Raw genomic sequence first — 18729 nt, 5'->3', positions numbered from 1 at the left:
TGTATAAACACAATCATTTAAGCGAATCACAGTTTGGTTTCCGAAGTGAGCCATAGTAGAATTCACAAAAGTTCTACTTGTTGCTCTTGATAAAGATGAGTGTGTCACATGCACACTTTTGGATCTTTCTAAGGCGTTTGATAAAGTCGACCACAAGATTCTATTAAATAAATTAGAAGCATTAGGAATAAGAGGGGTAGCTAACGACTGGTTTCGATCATACCCAACAGATAGGGTACAAAGAGTAGAGATAACACATACTTCAAATAGATCTAAACATTTAGTAAAACACTTATCAGAACAAAAATACATTAATATAGGGGTTAAGCAAGGTAGCATATTAGGACCAATACTGTTCCTGATATACATCAATGCCTTTCCCAGTAGTGTTACTCATGGTGAAAAAATCCTCTTCGCTGATGACAGCAATGTTATAGTCACTGAGAAAACAAAAGAACTTGCCGAAAATGCAAATGAAACTCGCAAGGAAGTTTATGATTGGTTAATAAGTAATAAAGTGACATAGAACATAAAGAAAACTAATACCACGAATTTCAGTTTGAAGAGGAAAAATGAGGATGTTAAATTAAATGTAGATGGCACCTCTATAGACTGTAACGAATGCAAAATTTCTAGGAATAAATATTGATTCTCAGTTGAAGTGGTGTGAACACACAAAGGTACTTGTTAACAGAATGTCATCAGCATGTTATGCCCTTAGAATCCTATCATCAGTGTGTAACATGCAGTGTCTTTAGTTACATATTATTCATATGAACATTTAATTATTAGGTATGGAATTCTTTTTTGGGGAACAAATGAACAAAATATGAACACAATTTTCAAACTCCAGAAAAGAGCCATAAGGATAATAACCAAAAATACTAGTCGAGCTCATTGTAAAGATCTGTTCAGAACACTGGGGATTTTGACTGCTCCGTGTGAATACATTTACCAGCAGTTGTACACATCAAAAACAACATTGGTAATTATTGTACAAAGAGCTCTGTCCATGAACATGCAACAAGAGATAGACTCAACTTACATTTACCAAGAAAAAATAAACATAAAACTCAAAGCAGCATTTTCTATGAAGGAATAAAACTGTACAATAAATTACCAAAAGAGATTAAAGAAATTGCAAAAATACACTTACTTAAAAAGGCAGCTAAAAAGTACCTGTTAAGCAATATATTTTATACATTGAGGGATTACTTAGCTAAAACAGAGTAGGCGTTTGATAAAAAAATATTATAGAAATAACTAATAATAATAATGATTATAAAACATCCAACATTCCACCAAACACCTTCACTTTAGGTTTCTTTTCTTTCTTTTTTTCCTTTCTAGAAATACTTACCCCTAAACTATGCATAGCACAATACTAACAGATCTTCCTCTTTCTGAGCTCAACATCTCACTCGTTATGGAGGGATGCTGACTCAGTTTTTCAGGATAGCAAATGGAAAGTTGCAGTACAGAAAATAGCCCAGAGATCACCAGAGTGTCTGTGTGTGTGTATGTGTGTGTGTGTGTTTGTGTGTGTGTCTGTGTGGGCGCGCGCGCGCAATGAGTTAAGTGATATGAGTGTATAGTGTGTGCAGTGACTGATAGTGAGATATGATTGAACAATGTGGCATTACATTATTTAATAAATCATTTGTAAAAAAGTATTGTATGCCAGGAGTAAATCTAATTATTGTCTCTAATTAGATGTCTGTAAATATATGAGTATACGAATTAGCTCATTTGAAATTGATCTAAATTTGTAAATACTTTGACATGTCCTATATCCTTGTAAAAAGAAATCTACTGATGAATAAAGCTACTACTACTACTACATGTAGTTTGCAAGCGAACCCTGACGATACAGTTTAGTGACATTATTGTATGAACCTCACAGGTTTATTAGGAAACATAAAAAAAGACAGATGAGGTATCTTCTTCTTGTTGTTGCTGCAATCTATCGTGCCATGCTACGCTCCCATTTGTAAAAGCCATTGTACAAACCAAAATAAACAACTACTATTCGCTTTCGCTTTCACGATTGCGTCGATCTCAACAGTTTAACTTACTGGCCGCTTGGCGCGCCGCTGGCGCAGTAGGCAACAAAATCGAGGCCAAGTGTCGCGTCTGTTGTGGTATATTATGGTGATACTTTGACTAGTACAATAACATCTTTGAGAAGTACATTTTTAGCGGGAGTGGATTAGTTGTTTACTTCTGAATTTGAATACATGGAATACTGAATTTGTCATCACGGAAATCCCAGAGGTGTCTGCGTAATGGGAGAAAGTGGAACAAAGTAAGCATGAAAAAGTTCTAATAGTTTGACTTCATTAAACTATTTTGTTGCTGTTAACAGCGTCACATTTATGGCTGTTCCAAATCAGAAGCAGAAAGCTTTAGGTTGTAAAACAGAGATTAGTATTAGTTGTATGAACATGTGTAACGCATAGAATTCATTACCTAGTGTATACATGGTAGCTATTAAAGTGTGTTCGCTGTTTTGTTAGCCATCCCTTAATTTATATTGCTTGTTTTTGATGTCATAAGTGATTTCATTGGAGCTAAAGTGTGTGGTTTGAACCATGAGATAATTTTTTTATTTTAACATTTGAGTTAATCCCAAACCACGTGTTGATATATACTTCCGTAAAGGATGTTAAGATTGTAACCTGACTGCATGTTAGTCGCACCTAGCAGACGCTGTCAAGTTTTTCTGTTTTGTATCGTCTATTTTAATTGTTCATACAGAATAAACCCGTAGGAATTCAGATCTTGGGGGACTGATAGACCTATGTCTGTCAGTCCTGCTACTAGAGAAGCGCTCTTTCAGCTGATATCAGGCCCATGACAGCCCAGCTTCTTCATCACATTCTTTATTTATCCCGTGATAGGGGCTGTGCTATTCTTAATTTTCGTAAATGACACAGGCTCCATTGGTCTTACATTGAAGTTTACAGATGATCCAACTTTGTCAAAAGTGGAGAATGTAGTTCAGGCTGTTCAACAAGCTGAAGTCCTATTCAGTGAGGCGAAGACATAGTTTATCAAGAAGATGATAATTGGTGAGGTTCGAGGCCTCCCGTGTGTGTGTGTGTGTGTGTGTGTGTGTGTGTGTGTGTGTGTGTGTGTGTTAAAAATGAAGAAGCTTGCATACTTTGCCTACTTTCATTCCATAATGTCATATGGTATAATATTTTGGGGTAACTCTTTAAATCAAACAAAAGTTTTCAGAGTCCAAAGGCGTGTAATACGTATTATTTGTGGAGTAAATTCACGGACGTCCTGTATAAACCTCTTCAAAGAACTGGGTATACTAACTACTGCCTCTCAGTATATTTACTTCTTAATGAAATTTGTCCTAAATAATATCTCTTTTTTCCAACAAACAGCTCAGTTCATACACACAATACCAGGAACAAAAATGATCTGCACAAGGACTTAAAAACACTTACTTTAGTTCAAAAAGGAGTCCACTACTCAGGACCGGCAAACATAAAAAATTTAGTTACAAATAAAGATCAGTTTAAAAGGAGCCTGAAAGACTTACTAGTGGCCAACTCGTTCTACTCCACTGACGAATTTTTTTAATAGAAACAAATGATGTATTGTATATATTCATACTATTAGTATTGTTATTTCAGCTTTAAAACAAAAAAAAGAAATTGACATGTTCCACATCCACGAGGATCTCCTCAACACGGATCTATGGAACAAAAAACTAATCTATTCTTATTTTTGAATTTGGGTTGGCTATTAATAACAAATTTCATAAGTGAATATATATATTCTGGAGGTACTGTGAATATCCCTAGTTCCTTAAATGAATGTCTATAAGGTGATTTTCGGTAGGCTCAAGGTGTTGTTATGGTTACATGCTTTTGTGCAATGAATACTTTCACTTAATTATGGATTACCATAAAATATGATACCATATGAATGCACAGATTGAAAATATAATAGGATAATTTACTGATAAGTTTATCACCAAAATTTGCAATAAACCTAATAGCATAAGTAACTGGAACCAGATGTTTCAGCAAATCATCAGTGTGTTTCTTCCAACTCAGTTTCTCATCAATGCACACATCTATAAATTCTGAATACTTTACCTTAGCAACAGATTTCTGTTCAAAGTCTATATCAGTTATGCCATTTAGTGTACAGAACTGTAGATCTTGTGTTTTCTCAAAACATAGTGCAAGATTCCATTTGCAGAGAACCACTCAATAATTTTCTGGAACACATTTACGGTCCGTCAGCTAATTCTTGTTTGTTGTGTGATTACTGTACTTGGGTCATCAGCAAAAAGAAGTAGCTTTTCATCATCTTATCACCAAAATTTGCAATAAACCTAATAGTATAAGTAGCTGGAACCAGATGTTTCAGCAAATCATCAGTGTGTTTCGTCCAACTCAATTCATGACTCAAGTCATTAAGAACAACAAGGGAGGTTCAATCCATACCAAGTGGTCAAGCACTGGTTGCTTGACTTAGAAAAAAATTATATTTGCTGGCTGAATTCTCCAATGTTTAGTAGTCACAAAAATATTTTTTTTTTAAATTTATTTTTTATTATTTTGAAATGGTGGCCATATTTGTTCCAGGCCGCATGCATTTCTTCGTATTTGCAAGCATCTACATTTTTTATAATTATATATATAATTTTACAATTATTCAGTAGGGGATAGCTCTAAGCCTTTCAGATAAAATGCATTTAGTTCAACACACTCTGGGCTACAAATTAACATCATTATCACTTATCTGAATGTATTTTTAATAGTTCAAAGCTATCAACCACAAATAAAAAAACACAATTTTTGAACAGTAGTTTTCCAAAGAAAGATTAATGTCTCAACTTTAAGATTTTTTTCTGCTATTACACTGTATAGTATAGTTACTTTTTATAGAGTATCAATGGTGAGCAGCTCACGCTATTTTAAGAATGGATTTTTTAATTTTTCCATTTTGTGGCCTGCAATATCTTTGGAGGAGGACCAGACAAAAATATGAAAATTTCGCTGTTAATAGACTTTTATGATATCAAACTTCAGTATAAATTTCAACTTTGAAATTCAATTGGAAGTTATGAAAAAAAGATTACAAACACGAGTCAAAAATACATTTTTTAACATCTGCGACATCTGGTAGGCTAATCAAATAAAGTATACCAATTGCATAATGTAACACACCACATTACACTAGCTAATGATTATTTGTCGAAACAGTGCTGTGGTAATTGTTTCAGCAGTCTAACAATTGCTTCTGCAAGCCTATACAAGTCTGATTGTCGTCTTCCCCCATACACCAACAGTTGTCTACTCTTATTTAGCTAGAAGTTCTTGAAGTGTGCAGTTGAAAAATGGTGTCTCAGTGTTTTGTTGGTGGTGTTATTAATGAAGCATTTCATAAGTGTGTCTGGAGTGTATCCTAAAGACATTACTTTAATCGAAGATTACAGTGAAGAAGAAAGTGTTGTTTTACTTAAGAGTTGGCCCAGAGGTCAAATCAACATTAAAGTACCATGAAATACTTAAAAAAATGTCATCACCTTTTTGGTCAGTCTTGCATGGTCCCTTTTGAGAAACATAAGAAACCTATAACAAAAGGTCTGCGAGAAATAACATTTGATCATTATTCTAAAAATAAAAGCCCTCTTGTCAGTCGCATACCAGGAAAACCAGTGTGTGCACCATGTTATTCTAAGATATTTGTAATTAACAAGAGAAAGGATACTGAAACCTCAGATACAGAATTTTGTGACTTATCAGCAACCATAAAAAAGTAGATACAGCTTGTGAAATCCTGGGTATATTGCCTGCTAGTAAAATTAGAAAACTAAATCTAGATAAAAGATCAGGTGCTTTGAATACAAAAATTGAGAAGGTGGCAGCTACAGTCAAAAAGATTTGGAAGTTTCATTTCAAAATACAATTTGTGCTAAAACAGATGGAAGTTCTAAAACTTCACCAACCGAATATGATGATTTGATAGAAAAACTAAATACTAAGTGCAGTACTTCAAACAAAGAGGATAAAATTAAGATTATCAGCTTACTGCCGAATTCTTGGAGTCGAGCAAAAGTTAGTGATGAATTTAATGAGTCAGAACATCTTGTTGAGTTAAGGCAATTAGGCGTAGTAAAAGAACAGGGAATTTTACCAGCATTACAAAAGAAAAGTGCATCTAGTTTGGTAGATGAAAACACAATTAATAAAGTTATTAAGTATTATGATGGATGATGATGATGATAACAGCCGTTTGATGTCTGGCAAAAAAGACTGTTTTTCTGTGGAAGAAAATGGTTCTAAGATTCAAAGATGAAAAATGTTAGTATTGCATAATTTAAATGAACTCTTCACTGAACTTAAAAAAGAAAATCCTGACTTTAAAATTGGAAGGTCAAAGTTTTGCCAGTTGATATGAAGATGGTGTGTTGTTGCAGGGGCATCTGACACCCATAATGTATGTTTGTTTGTATCATCAGAACATAAAGTTGATGATAGAGGGGGCCAATCTTGGAGTTAACTATAAAGACTTTTTTACGTTATGGTATGCAATATTGACAGTTAAAATTGTATGATCAAGGGAAAATGTGAAGATTGTCCAGGAAAAACAAGCCTTACTTGACATGTTTGAAGAATCTGAAGAAGACAATATAAAATACAAACAGTGGGTGACACAAGACAGAACTGAAATGGAGATGGTCATAAAGTCATGAGAAGAGTTTTTTGAAGTGTTGGTGGCTAACCTTGAAAATCTGAAAATGCATAATTTTATTGCAAAAGCTCAAAGTAAGTTTTTGAAAGACAAAAAGCAAACCTTGGCAGCTGATGAATGCTTAGTTCTTTCTGACTTTTTGGAAAATTATTCCTTTGTTGTTCAAGATGAAGTAGAAGGGCACCACTGGCTAAACAAACAGGCCACAATTCACCCATTTGCATTCTATAATAAAGATGAAGATAAACTAATGAGCCACAGCTTTTGTATCATAAGTGACTACCTTGAACACAACACTACAGCAGTGCACATTTTTCAATTAAAATTGACAAACTTCATTAAACAGCAGCACCCTTCCATAAAAAAACTGATTTACTTTTCGGATGGGACAGCAAGTCAATGTAACAACAACAAAAATTTTATTAACATCTCCTTTCATAAAGAACAACAAAATGGAAAAATTAAAAAAAAATCCATTTTTTTAAAATAGAGTATTTTTTAAGTGTAAGCTGCTCACCATTGATACTCTATAAAAAGTAACTATACTATACAGTGTAATAGGAGAAAAATTATTAAAGCTGAGAAATTAATCTTTCTCTGGTAAACTGCTGTTCAAAACTTGTATTTTTTATTATTTGTGGCTGATAACTTTGAACTATCAAAAATATATTAAACAATACATTCAGCTAAGTGATAATGATGTTAATTTGTAGCTCAGAGTGTGTTGAACTAAATGCATTTTGAAACTTCCTGGCGTTAAAACTGTGTGCCAGGCCGAGACTTGAACTTGGGACCTTGCCTTTTGTGGGCAAGTGCTCTACCAACTGAGCTACCCAAGCACGACTCACGCCCCGTCCTCACAGCTTTACATCTGCCAGTACCTCGCCTCCTACCTTCCAAACTTTACAGAAGCTCTCCTGCGAACCTTGCAGAACTAGCACTCCTTCATATCAGTGCACACTCCGCTGCAGAGTGAAAATCTCATTCTGGAAACATCCCCCAGGCTGTGGCTAAGCCATGTCTCTGCAGTATCCTTTCTCTCAGGAGTGCCAAATTAGCAAAAATCATCTACTTTTATTAGTGTGTAGTTTCCTAATTTAATTTCCTCATCATCACCTGAATTTATTCAACTACATTCCATAGACCTACCTTTAATTTGCTTGTGTTGACGTTCATCATATATTCTCATTTCAAGACACATTCCATTCAGTTGCTCTTTCAAGCCCATTGCTGCTGTCTCCTGAGAGTTTTAAAATTTTATTGACAAACCTCAGTCTTTATTTCTTCTCCCTAAACTTTAATTCCTTTCTTCTAATTTGTGTTTGGTTTCCATGACTGCCTGCTCAATGAACAGACTAAATAATGCTGGGGATACACTGCAACCCTGTCTCACTCCCTTCTCAACCACTGCTTACCTTTAGTGCCCCGTGACTCTTACAATTGCCGTCTGGTTTCTGTCCAAGCTGCATATAACCTTCTGCACCCTTAATTCTACTGCTACGACCTTCAGAATTTAAAGAGTATATTCCTATTGACATTGTCAAAAGCTATCTTCTATAAGTAATGGGGCAATATGGCCTTGTATGTTCCTGCATTTCTTTGGAATCCAAATCGATGTCCCCCAAGATCTGCTTCTACCAGTTTCTACATTCATCTTTAAATAATGTTTGCTAGTGTTGTGCGACAATGGCTTATTAAGCTGATAGTCTGGTAATAGTCACAGCTGTCAGCATGTGCTTCATTGGAGTTGGAATTATTACATTCTTCTTGCAGTCTGATGGTATTTCACCTGTCTCATATATCTTGCGCAGCAGGTGGAATAGTGTTGTCAGTGGTAGCTCACCCAAGGATACCAGTAATTCTGACTGAATGTTGTCTACTGCAGGGGCTTTCTTTTGACTTCGATTTTTCCGTGCTCTGTCAAATTTTTCTTGCAGTGTCATTTCTCCTATCTCATATTCATCTAAATTGTCTTCCCTTTCTATAATATTGCCTATAAGTTCGTCTCTCCTGTATAGACTCCCTGTATACCGTTTCGACCTTTCAGCTTTCTATTCCTTGCTTAGTACTGTTTTCTGTCTGAGCTATAGAGATGTACAGCTGCATCTCTTTCCTCTAATGGACCTTTTAATTTTCTTATAGGTAATATGTCATTTCAATAGTTACATATGTTTCTATATCCTTTCAGTTGCTCATTTTGTAGACATTTGTATTCTTTTTTGCCTGCTTCAGCTGTCACATTTTTGTATTTTCTCCTTCCATCAACGAAATTCAGTATCTCTTAGGCCTTGTCTTTCTACCTATTTGATCCTTCGCTGCCTAAATTACTTCATCTCTCAAAGGAACCCATTCGTCTTGTACTTGTTCCTTTCCTGTGTTTGTCAGTTGTTACCTAAGGCTCCCTCTGAAACTCTGAACAACCTCTTGTTCCTTCAATTTAACCAAGACCCAGCTCTTTAATTTCCTACCTTTTTGCAATTTATTCGGTTTTAATGCACAATTCATAACCAATAAATTGTGGTCAGAGACCATATGTGCCCCTGGACATGTCTTACAGTTTAAAATCTCATGTTGAAATATCTTACCATTATTTATTCAGTCTGGAACCTTCGTGTGTTTCCAGGTCTGTTCCACATATAAAACCTTTTTTCATGATTCTTTAAGTGTTATCAATTATCCACTGTGCAGAACTCTACCAGGGAGTTTCATCTTTCATTCCTTTCCGCCTGTACATATCCACCTACTATTTTTCTTTTCTTCGTCTTCCTTCTATTGAATTACAGTTCCCTAACACAATTAAATTTTCTTCTCCATTAATTAATGCAACAATTTCTTTTATGTCATCATACATTGTTTCAATCTCATAATCGTGTGCGCAGCTAGTTGTCATATAAACTTGTACTACTGTGGTGGGTGTTGGCATCGTGTCTATCTTGGCTGCAATAATCCATTTGCTATGCTGTTTGTGGTAGCACCTGCATTCGTATTTATTTACTCATTGTTAGACGAACTCTCGCATTAGTCCTATTCAGATGACAGCTGTCACCTTTTATAATCCAGGGGAGCAGCAAGTTATTTATTGATCCTTTTGTATGCTTTGTTCATAGTTTAATTCCTAAATTCCATGTGTGTTTCTTATATGAGGTTACTGCGAAGTGTAGATTCAGGCAGTCTGTAGCACAGTCATCATTTCTTTTGAACGGCCAGCTGTACAGCTCAGTAAGGTACCAGTTTGCATTGGTTACACTTCCAAAGGGTAGTGGTTTGCGTATTTACTTTTCTCTGTGTGGTTTTGTGGTTTACTTCTTAAGTTAGTCGTGCTGGGATGGAAAAGATACATGCATGCTGTAAACGGACACAGAAGGAGCTGGTTGCAGTTAGTGAACAGCTGGAGGCACTTCTGGCTGCAGACAGCCATTTGCAGGCTGCTGCCTCGGTTTGTAATGGTGGCAGAGAATCTGGTGAGCTACATGAGATACCTCAGCTGTCACTTATTTTGCCCAAAGGCTCTGCTGATGAGGCACCTTACAGTGTACCCGAAGCAATGGATCTGCCCTCATTGATGGGTGAGTGACAGGTGCTGATGCATTGGCATCGCATGAGGCGGACAGTCAATGTGCAGGCTGGCCATTAAGCCTTACCCATTAACCCTGTGAGTGGATGGGTGGCCACTCCTTCAGCAGGGCCCGAGCGGGAACATGGGGTGGAGGGATTTTCTAGTTATTGTGAGCTCCATTGTTAGGCGCATTATGGAGCCCCTTAAGGAAATAGTGTTCAGGACCGGAAAGAAAACCAGTGTACACTCAATATGTCTGTGAGGAGGGGGTGCAGTCAATTGCAAGTTGTGTGGCTCACATTGGCACCAGTGATGCTTATCACTTGATTTCTGAGGCCGTACTGAGTTCATATTGCGGGGAGGGGGTCAGTGAAAGCAGAGCTCATAATTCACAACACTGGAGTTCATCAGCATCCTTTGGTTTGGTGCCAAGTGGAGGGTCTCAATCAAAGACTGTGTAAGAAAATAAAGAGCCTACAGCCATCTTTATGATCTTATTTACTGTGTAGCTACCAGTTTCGTCGCTAAATTGTGCAGTTGTTAGGCCTTAGTTGACGAGTTGGCAGTTGATGATGGTTGGAGTGCTGACGTCACAGTTATGGATAGTGTGTGTAAACTAGTTAAGTTGGCCACTGATGCAGCGTATATATGGATCGTGACAACACATTCATCAACTAAGTCCTGAAGATGGCACATTGAAGTGCCAAAACTGGTAGCTACACAGTAAATAAGGTCATACGGATGCTCCTCCCCCCTCCCCCCCTCCCACCCCACCCCGAGGGCCCCACAGTCCCTTTTGTGGGTACATGTGTGGCGTGCATGTGGCCCCAAGCTATTGCAGTCACCTTCCTTTTTCCAGACTGCATTACTGTCCCTGTTGTTCTCCCTCCCTGTCCTTGCTCCTTTCTCCTTGCCCCCTCCTTTCCCTCTTGGTGGACATCTTTATATCAACCTGGCTATCCTCCTGGCTTTGTAGTGGTATGTGCTGTTGTTTAATTTGCTGTTTCCATCTCCTTTTAGGCGTTTTTGATAACCTTGGGGTTTGACCTCCATTTCCAATGTTTTCCGTTCAGTGTGAGCCATTTGGGGATGAACTCCCAACCTAGTTTCGATGGTGCAGGCTCCTCTCCACCCCACCCCCCCTCCTCTCCCTTTTCCCCTTGCACTCTGGCCCCCTTCATGCTAGGTCACCAGCACAGTAGCCAGTCCATGTGGTGGGGCTGTTAAGTACCCACTTGGCTGAGCCCCCTGACAACACAGGGCTGTTACGCCTCGTGTATGCCAAGGAGTCAGTGCTCATCACTTTGGGGCATCAGAACTCCCGGCAGTGTCCCTTGCTGTGGCTGGGTGGCACCCACTGGGCGAGCCCCTGGTCAGAGTGGGTGGTACTAGAATGGACGCCTTACACATGAAGTGACAAAAGCTTCATCATCCTGGCCATTCTGTGGCCATCTTTAAGAGTGATACAAGACGTGACACTCCTTCTGATCCTTCGGCCTTCCCCTCCCTGGCCACCCCCTGGGAAGAGGGTCAAGCTTGCTGGCTTGCATTGAAACATTTCCCTTGGTACCTGGTTTGTATCAGGACAAATGGTGAAAGTTTTGCCACAACAAAGCCTTTGTTTTTCGTGGAGATGATTGAAGATAAGTATGGTGAAGTGGAACACGTGTGTAAAATGTGGTCCAGTTCTTTTCTCATAAAGACCTCTTCTGCTGCCCAATCTGAAGCCATGCGTGCATTTGTGACCATCTCGGTGACATCCCCGTCTCCATCGCACCCCACCAATCTTTGAACTCGCTATAAGGCATCATTTTCCACCGGGATCTTGTTCTGCAAACTGACGAGGAGCTCCGTGCAAATCTTGAGCAGCCAGGAGTCCAATTTACCCACCGTGTCCAGTGAGGCCCTAAAAACAATTTCACCGAGACAGGTGCCTTTATCCTGGTCTTCGAGGGGGGGTACCCTTCAAGGGAAGGTGTAGGTGATGGTGTATCGGTGTGAGGTGAATCCTTACATTCCACCATCCATGAGATGCTTTAAATGCTTACGGTTTGGACACATGTCTTCCCGCTGCACCAATGATCCCCTCTGCAGTGACTGTGGGTGCCCCCTCCACGAGGGGAGTGCCTGTGCTCTCCCACCAGTGTGCGTAAATTGTAATGCGCAACATTCTCCACACTCACCAGCATGCCCGGTGTACGTGAAAGAATGATGGAGTCAAGAGTACAAGACCTTAGATCGACTAACCTACACTGAGGCTTGTCGAAAGTATGACTAGCTCCATTCCGTCCCTGTAACTTCTACTTTTGCTTCAGTTACATCCATTCCCCCTCCTACCCCCTCCTCTTCCCAGCCCCGCCCCATTCGCCCCACACTTTCCGCCTAACCCTCACTCCCCCACTCCCCCTCCACATCAGTCCCCATACGTCCCCATACCCACCCCTTTGGGTCCTACTCCCCCTCCCCCACTGGTGAAGCGCTACCCTTCTTCGGCAGCCGCCGGAACTGGAGCTCCCTCCCGGGACTCCTCTTCCTGGCACACCCCTGAAAGGTGATACGCAGCTCCACATCGGCTGCGCGATCCGCGGCCGGTGGGCACCAAGATTGCCAGGTGTAATTCATTGCCCGACCTCGCTGCAGTCTGCCCTTCTCTTTCTTCACAAGAGAAGAAGCAGAAACACACGGTACCCCTGAGGTGCCGCCTTATCCTCCTCCAGCCAAGGAACCAACTGAGTCTGACCCCACCTATTTGGACATTACCCCATCCTTATCGGTGACAGATGGCGACTTGGCGGCATGACTGGCTCCAGTCCGTTCGCTTCCCATTTGGGCTCCAGCTTGAGAATCATCCAGCGGAAATGTAATGGCTATTTGTGTCACCTCCAGGAGTTGCAGCCCCTTCTTTCCTCCTACTCTGGTGCTTGCAGTGCTCTCCAGGAGACCCATTTTGTCAATTCTTACTCACCCACCCTTTGTGGGTTCCATGCTTTCTGTTGAAACCGAATTGGCCCCTTCCTGGCTTCTGGTGGTGTTTGCACCTTGGTCCGCAAGGACATTGTTAGTAAATGGGTTCCCCTCCATACCACGGAAGCAATTGCTGTCAGGATCCATCTGGCCACTCCAATCACAATCTGTAATCTCTACCTCCTGCCTGACAGGCTGCCCACATCCCTTTCCCTAACCACCCTTCTTCAACTCCATTCTCCCTTTGCTTGTAGGGGACTTTAATGCCCACAACCCTCTTTGGGGTAGTCACACGACTACTGCCCAGGGCAGAACAGTTCAGTTGAAGCTGTTCTGACAGGGCTGTCCCCTAACCACCGGCGCTCCCACACACTTCAGTGTGGCACACGGCACTTTCTCTGCCATTGACCTCTCCATCTGCAGCCTCAGCCTTCTTCCGTCCATTCCGTGGGGTGTCCACGATGACTTATGTGACAGCGATCATTACCCAATTGTTTTGACCTGTCTTCAGTATATCTCGCTCCGTCACCCTCCCAGGTGGGCCTTCTCCTCTGCTACCATCCCCCCAGTACTACCACACAGTAGTATTGACGAGTCTACACAGATTTTGACGGCCGCCATTCTTTCCGCATCTGTTTCAGCCATTCCTTCTTCCTTGGGTTCACTCCATCAGAAGATGGTCCCTTTGTGGATTTCGGAAATTGCTGTGGCCATAAAAGACTGCCGCTGTGCTCTTCAACACTTCAAGCGGCACCCTTCTACTGCTCTCATTCTGGTCTTTAAACGATTCCGCACTCCCAGTCCCGTTACCTAAAGAAATTTCAGAAACGGATTTGCTGGGAATGATATGTGGCTGCCATAGAACTCCACACCCCATCTTCCCAAGTCTGGGTGGATCTCAGGCAAATTTCTGTGCATGGTGTTGTCCTTACCCTACCGGACTTAGTCGCAGAGCATTTTGCTCAACACTTCGTCCAAGCTTCTGCATTGACTCAGTATCAGCCCACATTCGTCGCTCAGAGCGACTGCCTTTGTCTTTCATTTCTCGCTGCTTGTAGCCTTATAATGCCCCATTTAGCAAGTGGGAATTTGCCAGCGCCCTCGCCCTTTGTCCCAACACAGCGCCTGGACCAGATCGGATACATAACCAAATGCTCCCACACTTATCGGTGTCTGGCCAATGTCGTATACTGACCCTTTTCAGCTGTCTGTGGAGTGAGGGGGTCTTTCCTACCCAGTGGCAGGAAAGCATTGTTATTCCAGTGTTGAAGCTTGGGAAGCCACATCTTCAGTTGGCTAGCTACCATCCAATCAGCCTTACCAGCACCCTCTGCAAGCTCCTTGAGTCGGCGGCTGTTTCGGATCCTCGAATCTGGCGACCTTTTGTCATCGACTCAAGGTAGTTTTCACTGTGGCCGCTCTACGGTGGATAATGTGGTCCACCTGGAGTCTGCTATCCGGTCGGCTTTTTCCTATCGGCAACACCTCATTGCAGTGTTCTTTGACCTGCATAAAGCCTGTGACACCACCTGGCACCCCCCCCCCCCCCCCCCTGCGGGTTCGGGGGTTAGAATAGGCCCGCGGTATTCCTGCCTGTCGTAAGAGGCGACTAAAAGGAGTCTCTCATGTTTCGGCCTTATGTGATGGTCCCCTCTCGGGTTTGACCTCCATCTTTCTAAATTATTCCGAAGAGCGAGCCAATTGGGGAGGGCACCTTACATGGTGCACTGTATCCGTCGTGCATTGAGACCTTTAGCCGGCTTTTTCGTCGTTGCAATGGTGTCCCGCTCGTTTTCCATCTCTTGGGCGAGGATACGTCCCTGGGTGCGATTACCACGCTGCACTCTGCAGTGTTGCTTTTAACTGCGACAACGACCTTGGACATTTTGCACCTAAGATCCAGCATGGTAGCCAGTCCGTTGTGGTGGGGTCGCCATGTACCCTGTTGGTTGTAGCCCCCTGACAACACAGGGATCGCTCTACTGATGCCTGCGCCGTTAACTCCTCACGTATGCCAAGGAGTAGATGCCTATCTCCCTGGGGCATCAGGACTCCCGGCAATGGCCATCCTGCCAGGTGGCTATTGCTGTGGCTGGGTGGCGCCCGTGGGGAGGGCCCTTGGTCGGAGTAGGTGGCATCAGGGCAGATGACCCGCAATGAAGCGTGGTACATCATCTCTCGCTGGTGGCCAGCCACCAGCAGTCTCTAAGCGTTCGAGGGCTCATTTTAAACCTAACGTTTATGACCCCAAATCGTTCCCCTCCCTGGCCACACCATGGGAGGAACGAAAGGCAATGAATGACAGTGACGTGTATTCGCCCAGGTATCTCGTCTGTACCAGAGCTGATGGTGACTCGTTTCTATCCGTGAAGCCTCAGTTCTTTGTAGAGCATTTAGAGGACAAGTTTTGGGAGGTGGAGGGCTTGTCCAAAATGCGCTCTGGGTCAGTTTTGATAAAAACGGCATCCTCTGCCCAGTCACGCAGGTTGCTTGTTTGTGACAAGTTGGGTGATGTTAATGTTACCATCACCCCACATAAGAGTTTAAATATGGTCCAGGGTATTATTTTCCATCGGGACCTACTTTTGCAGTCTGATGACGAGCTGCGCGCCAATTTAGAGTGCCATGGTGTACATTTCGTCCGGCGCGTTCATCGGGGTCCGAGGGACAATCAGGTAGCTACCGGTGCCTTCATCTTGGCCTTCGAAGGTGATACATTACCAGAGAAGGTCAAGGTGATGGTCTACCGATGCGACGTCAAACCCTATATCCCTCCCCCAATGCGGTGCTTTAAGTGCTGGAAGTTCGGTCACATGTCCTCTCGCTGTACTTCTAGCCTCACATGTTGAGATTGTGGACGCCCGTCTCATCCCGATACTCCATGTGCCCCGCCTCCCATCTGTGTCAACTGCGGGGAGCACCATTCACCTTGCTCGCCAGACTGCAGAATCTTCCAGAAAGAACGCAAAATCATAGAATATAAGACCCTGGACCAACTGACCTACACTGAGGCTAAGCGGAAATTTGAACGGCTACATCCCGTGCGCATGATGTCATCTTATGCCTCCACTGTCACTCCTGCTCCAGCTCCTTCAGCTGCAAGTCATACCATCAGCTCTCGGAGTAAGAGGACCTCACCTGCCCCCTTGACCATGGGGGCCCCTTCTCTCGCTGTTGCTCCCACACCATCTACCTCGGGAGCAGCACCCACTAAACCGCTGGGGACACCAGTCCCCACTTCTAAGCCGGAGAAGCGTAAGTCTTCTTCGGCTTCTCTCGCTCGGAAGGGATCCCTTGGTCACTCCCTTCTCAGGTTCCTACCAGCGGCACAGCAGACACCAACCAGTGGCTGAAGAAGCCACAGGTCGCTGGTCGACGGGCTTCGCGATCCTCTTCAGTCCCGGAGACTGACTCCAATAAGCCCTCTCAACAACGGCAACCAAAGGAACAGCGAGAGCACACGACTTTGAAGACCCGTAAGACCAAGACACCTGCGGTGGTACCTACTCCACCGCTACCTAACAGCTCTGCATCTGACGATGAGGTGGAGATCCTTGCGTCAGCTGAGGACGTCGCTCTCGCTGGTCCCTCAGACGGAATGGATAGCACTTGCACGGGTGCTCCATCGGAGGCAGCAGGTGACCCAGCGGCGTAATCTGCCTTCCCAGTCCCATCACGCCTTTCTCCGCTATGGACAATACCATCCTTCAGTGGAACTGCAGCGGTTTCTTCCACCATCTAGCTGAGCTCCGCCAACTTATCAGCCTTCACCCTTTCTTCTGCATTGCTCTGCAGGAAACTTGGTTTCCGGCAATGCGAACCCCCGCGCTCCGTGGCTATCGGGGTTATTATAAGAACCGGGCGGCTTATGAAAGGGTCTCTGGTGGCGTCTGCATATATGTCCTTCACACTCTGCACAGCGAGTCTGTCCCTCTCCAAACACCTTTAGAGGCTGTCGCTGTTCGGGTGTGGACGCCACAGGCTGTTACCGAATGGTGATGTCTCGCAGCATGTCCTGGCTGCGCTGATAGCCCAATTGCCGCCACCTTTCTTGCTATTGGGCGACTTAAACGCCCATAACCCTCTGTGGGGTGGGTCCATGGCAACAGGTCGAGGCGCCACCGTTGAGCATTTATTGTCGCAGCTCGATCTCTTGATTTTAAATGATGGTGCCTTCACACACTTCAGTGTGGCGCATGGCACATACTCCGCCATTGACCTTTCAATCTGTAGCCCTAGCCTCTTACCGTCTGTCCAATGGAGTGTGCATGACGACCTGTGTGGTAGTGACCACTTTCCGGTCTTTCTGTCACGACCACAGCGTCACTCTTCTGGGCGCCCTAGCAGATGGGCTATGAATAAGGCTGACTGCGACTTGTTCTCCTCCACTGTCGCTGTTGAGCCTCTCTCTAATGATGACATTGATGCGGTGGTTCAATCGGTCACCATCGGCGTCGTTACTGCTGCCGGATCTGCCATTCCCCGTTCTTCTGGGTCTCCTCGGCGGAGGGCTGTGCCTTGGTGGTCGCCTGAGATCGCTGAAGCGATTAAAGTTCGCCGGCGGGCGCTCCAGCGTCACAAGCGACATCCCTCCATAGACCACCTTATCGCCTTCAAACGGCTGCGTGCGCGGGCCCGCCTCCTTATCCGCCAAGGCAAGAAGGAGTGCTGGGAGCGGTATGTGTCCACCATTGGCATCCATGTCACTCCATCGCAGGTCTGGGCCAAGATTCGACGCGTCTATGGCTATCGGACCCCTGTCGGCGTCTCTGTGCTCTCACTGAATGGAGCAGTTTGTACTGACTCCGACGTCATTGCAAACTGCGTAGCAGAGCATTTTGCTATGAGTTCCACTTCTGCGAATTACCCCCAGGCCTTCCGCTCCATTAAAGAGCGAATGGAACGTCGGAGCCTTTCTTTTCACACCCACACTTCTGAATCCTACAATGCTCCATTATAGTGAGTGGGAATTTCGCAGTGCCCTTGCCGCTTGCCCTGATACCGCTCCCGGGCCAGATAGCATCCACTGTCAGATGCTGGAACACCTTTCAGTGGACTGCAAGTGACGCCTCCTCGACCTGTACAACCGTCTCTGGGTCGGGGGTGAGTTTCCGTCGCAATGGCGGGAGAACATTGTCATCCCCGTTTTGAAACCGGGCAAGAGCCCTTTGGAGGTGGACAGCTACCGCCCCATTAGCCTCACCAACGTTCTTTGCAAGCTTCTCGAACGGATGGTGAGCCGGCGCTTGAATTGGGTACTGGAGTCTCGGGGCCTTCTGGCTCCGTCTCAGGGTGGGTTCCGTAAAGGCCGCTCTGCCGCCGACAATCTGGTGAGCCTGGAGTCGGCCATCCGTACTGCCTTGCCCGCCGTCAGCACCTGGTCGCTGTCTTTTTCGACATGCGGAAGGCGTATGATACGACATGGCGTCATCACATCCTTTCCACGCTTCATGGATGGGGTCTTCGGGGCCCTCTGCCGATCT

The 18729-nt window shown here is 43.7% G+C and overlaps 1 protein-coding gene across 1 annotated transcript in view; it reads left to right on the top strand.

The window, feature by feature from the left end:
- Positions 1 to 2158: 2158 nt before the first annotated feature.
- The window catches only part of LOC124556541 (set1/Ash2 histone methyltransferase complex subunit ASH2-like), a 206896-nt gene continuing 190325 nt past the window's right edge, over positions 2159 to 18729 (top strand). The window contains exon 1 of the mRNA XM_047130496.1: positions 2159 to 2305. Coding sequence (XP_046986452.1) covers positions 2286 to 2305 — 20 coding nt within the window. The 5' untranslated portion in view covers positions 2159 to 2285. The remainder of the gene's footprint in view (positions 2306 to 18729) is intronic.

This window comes from Schistocerca americana, chromosome X, assembly GCF_021461395.2.
Source record: "Schistocerca americana isolate TAMUIC-IGC-003095 chromosome X, iqSchAmer2.1, whole genome shotgun sequence".
NCBI classification, from domain to species: domain Eukaryota; kingdom Metazoa; phylum Arthropoda; class Insecta; order Orthoptera; family Acrididae; genus Schistocerca; species Schistocerca americana.
This window is presented reverse-complemented; position numbering and strand designations above follow the sequence as displayed.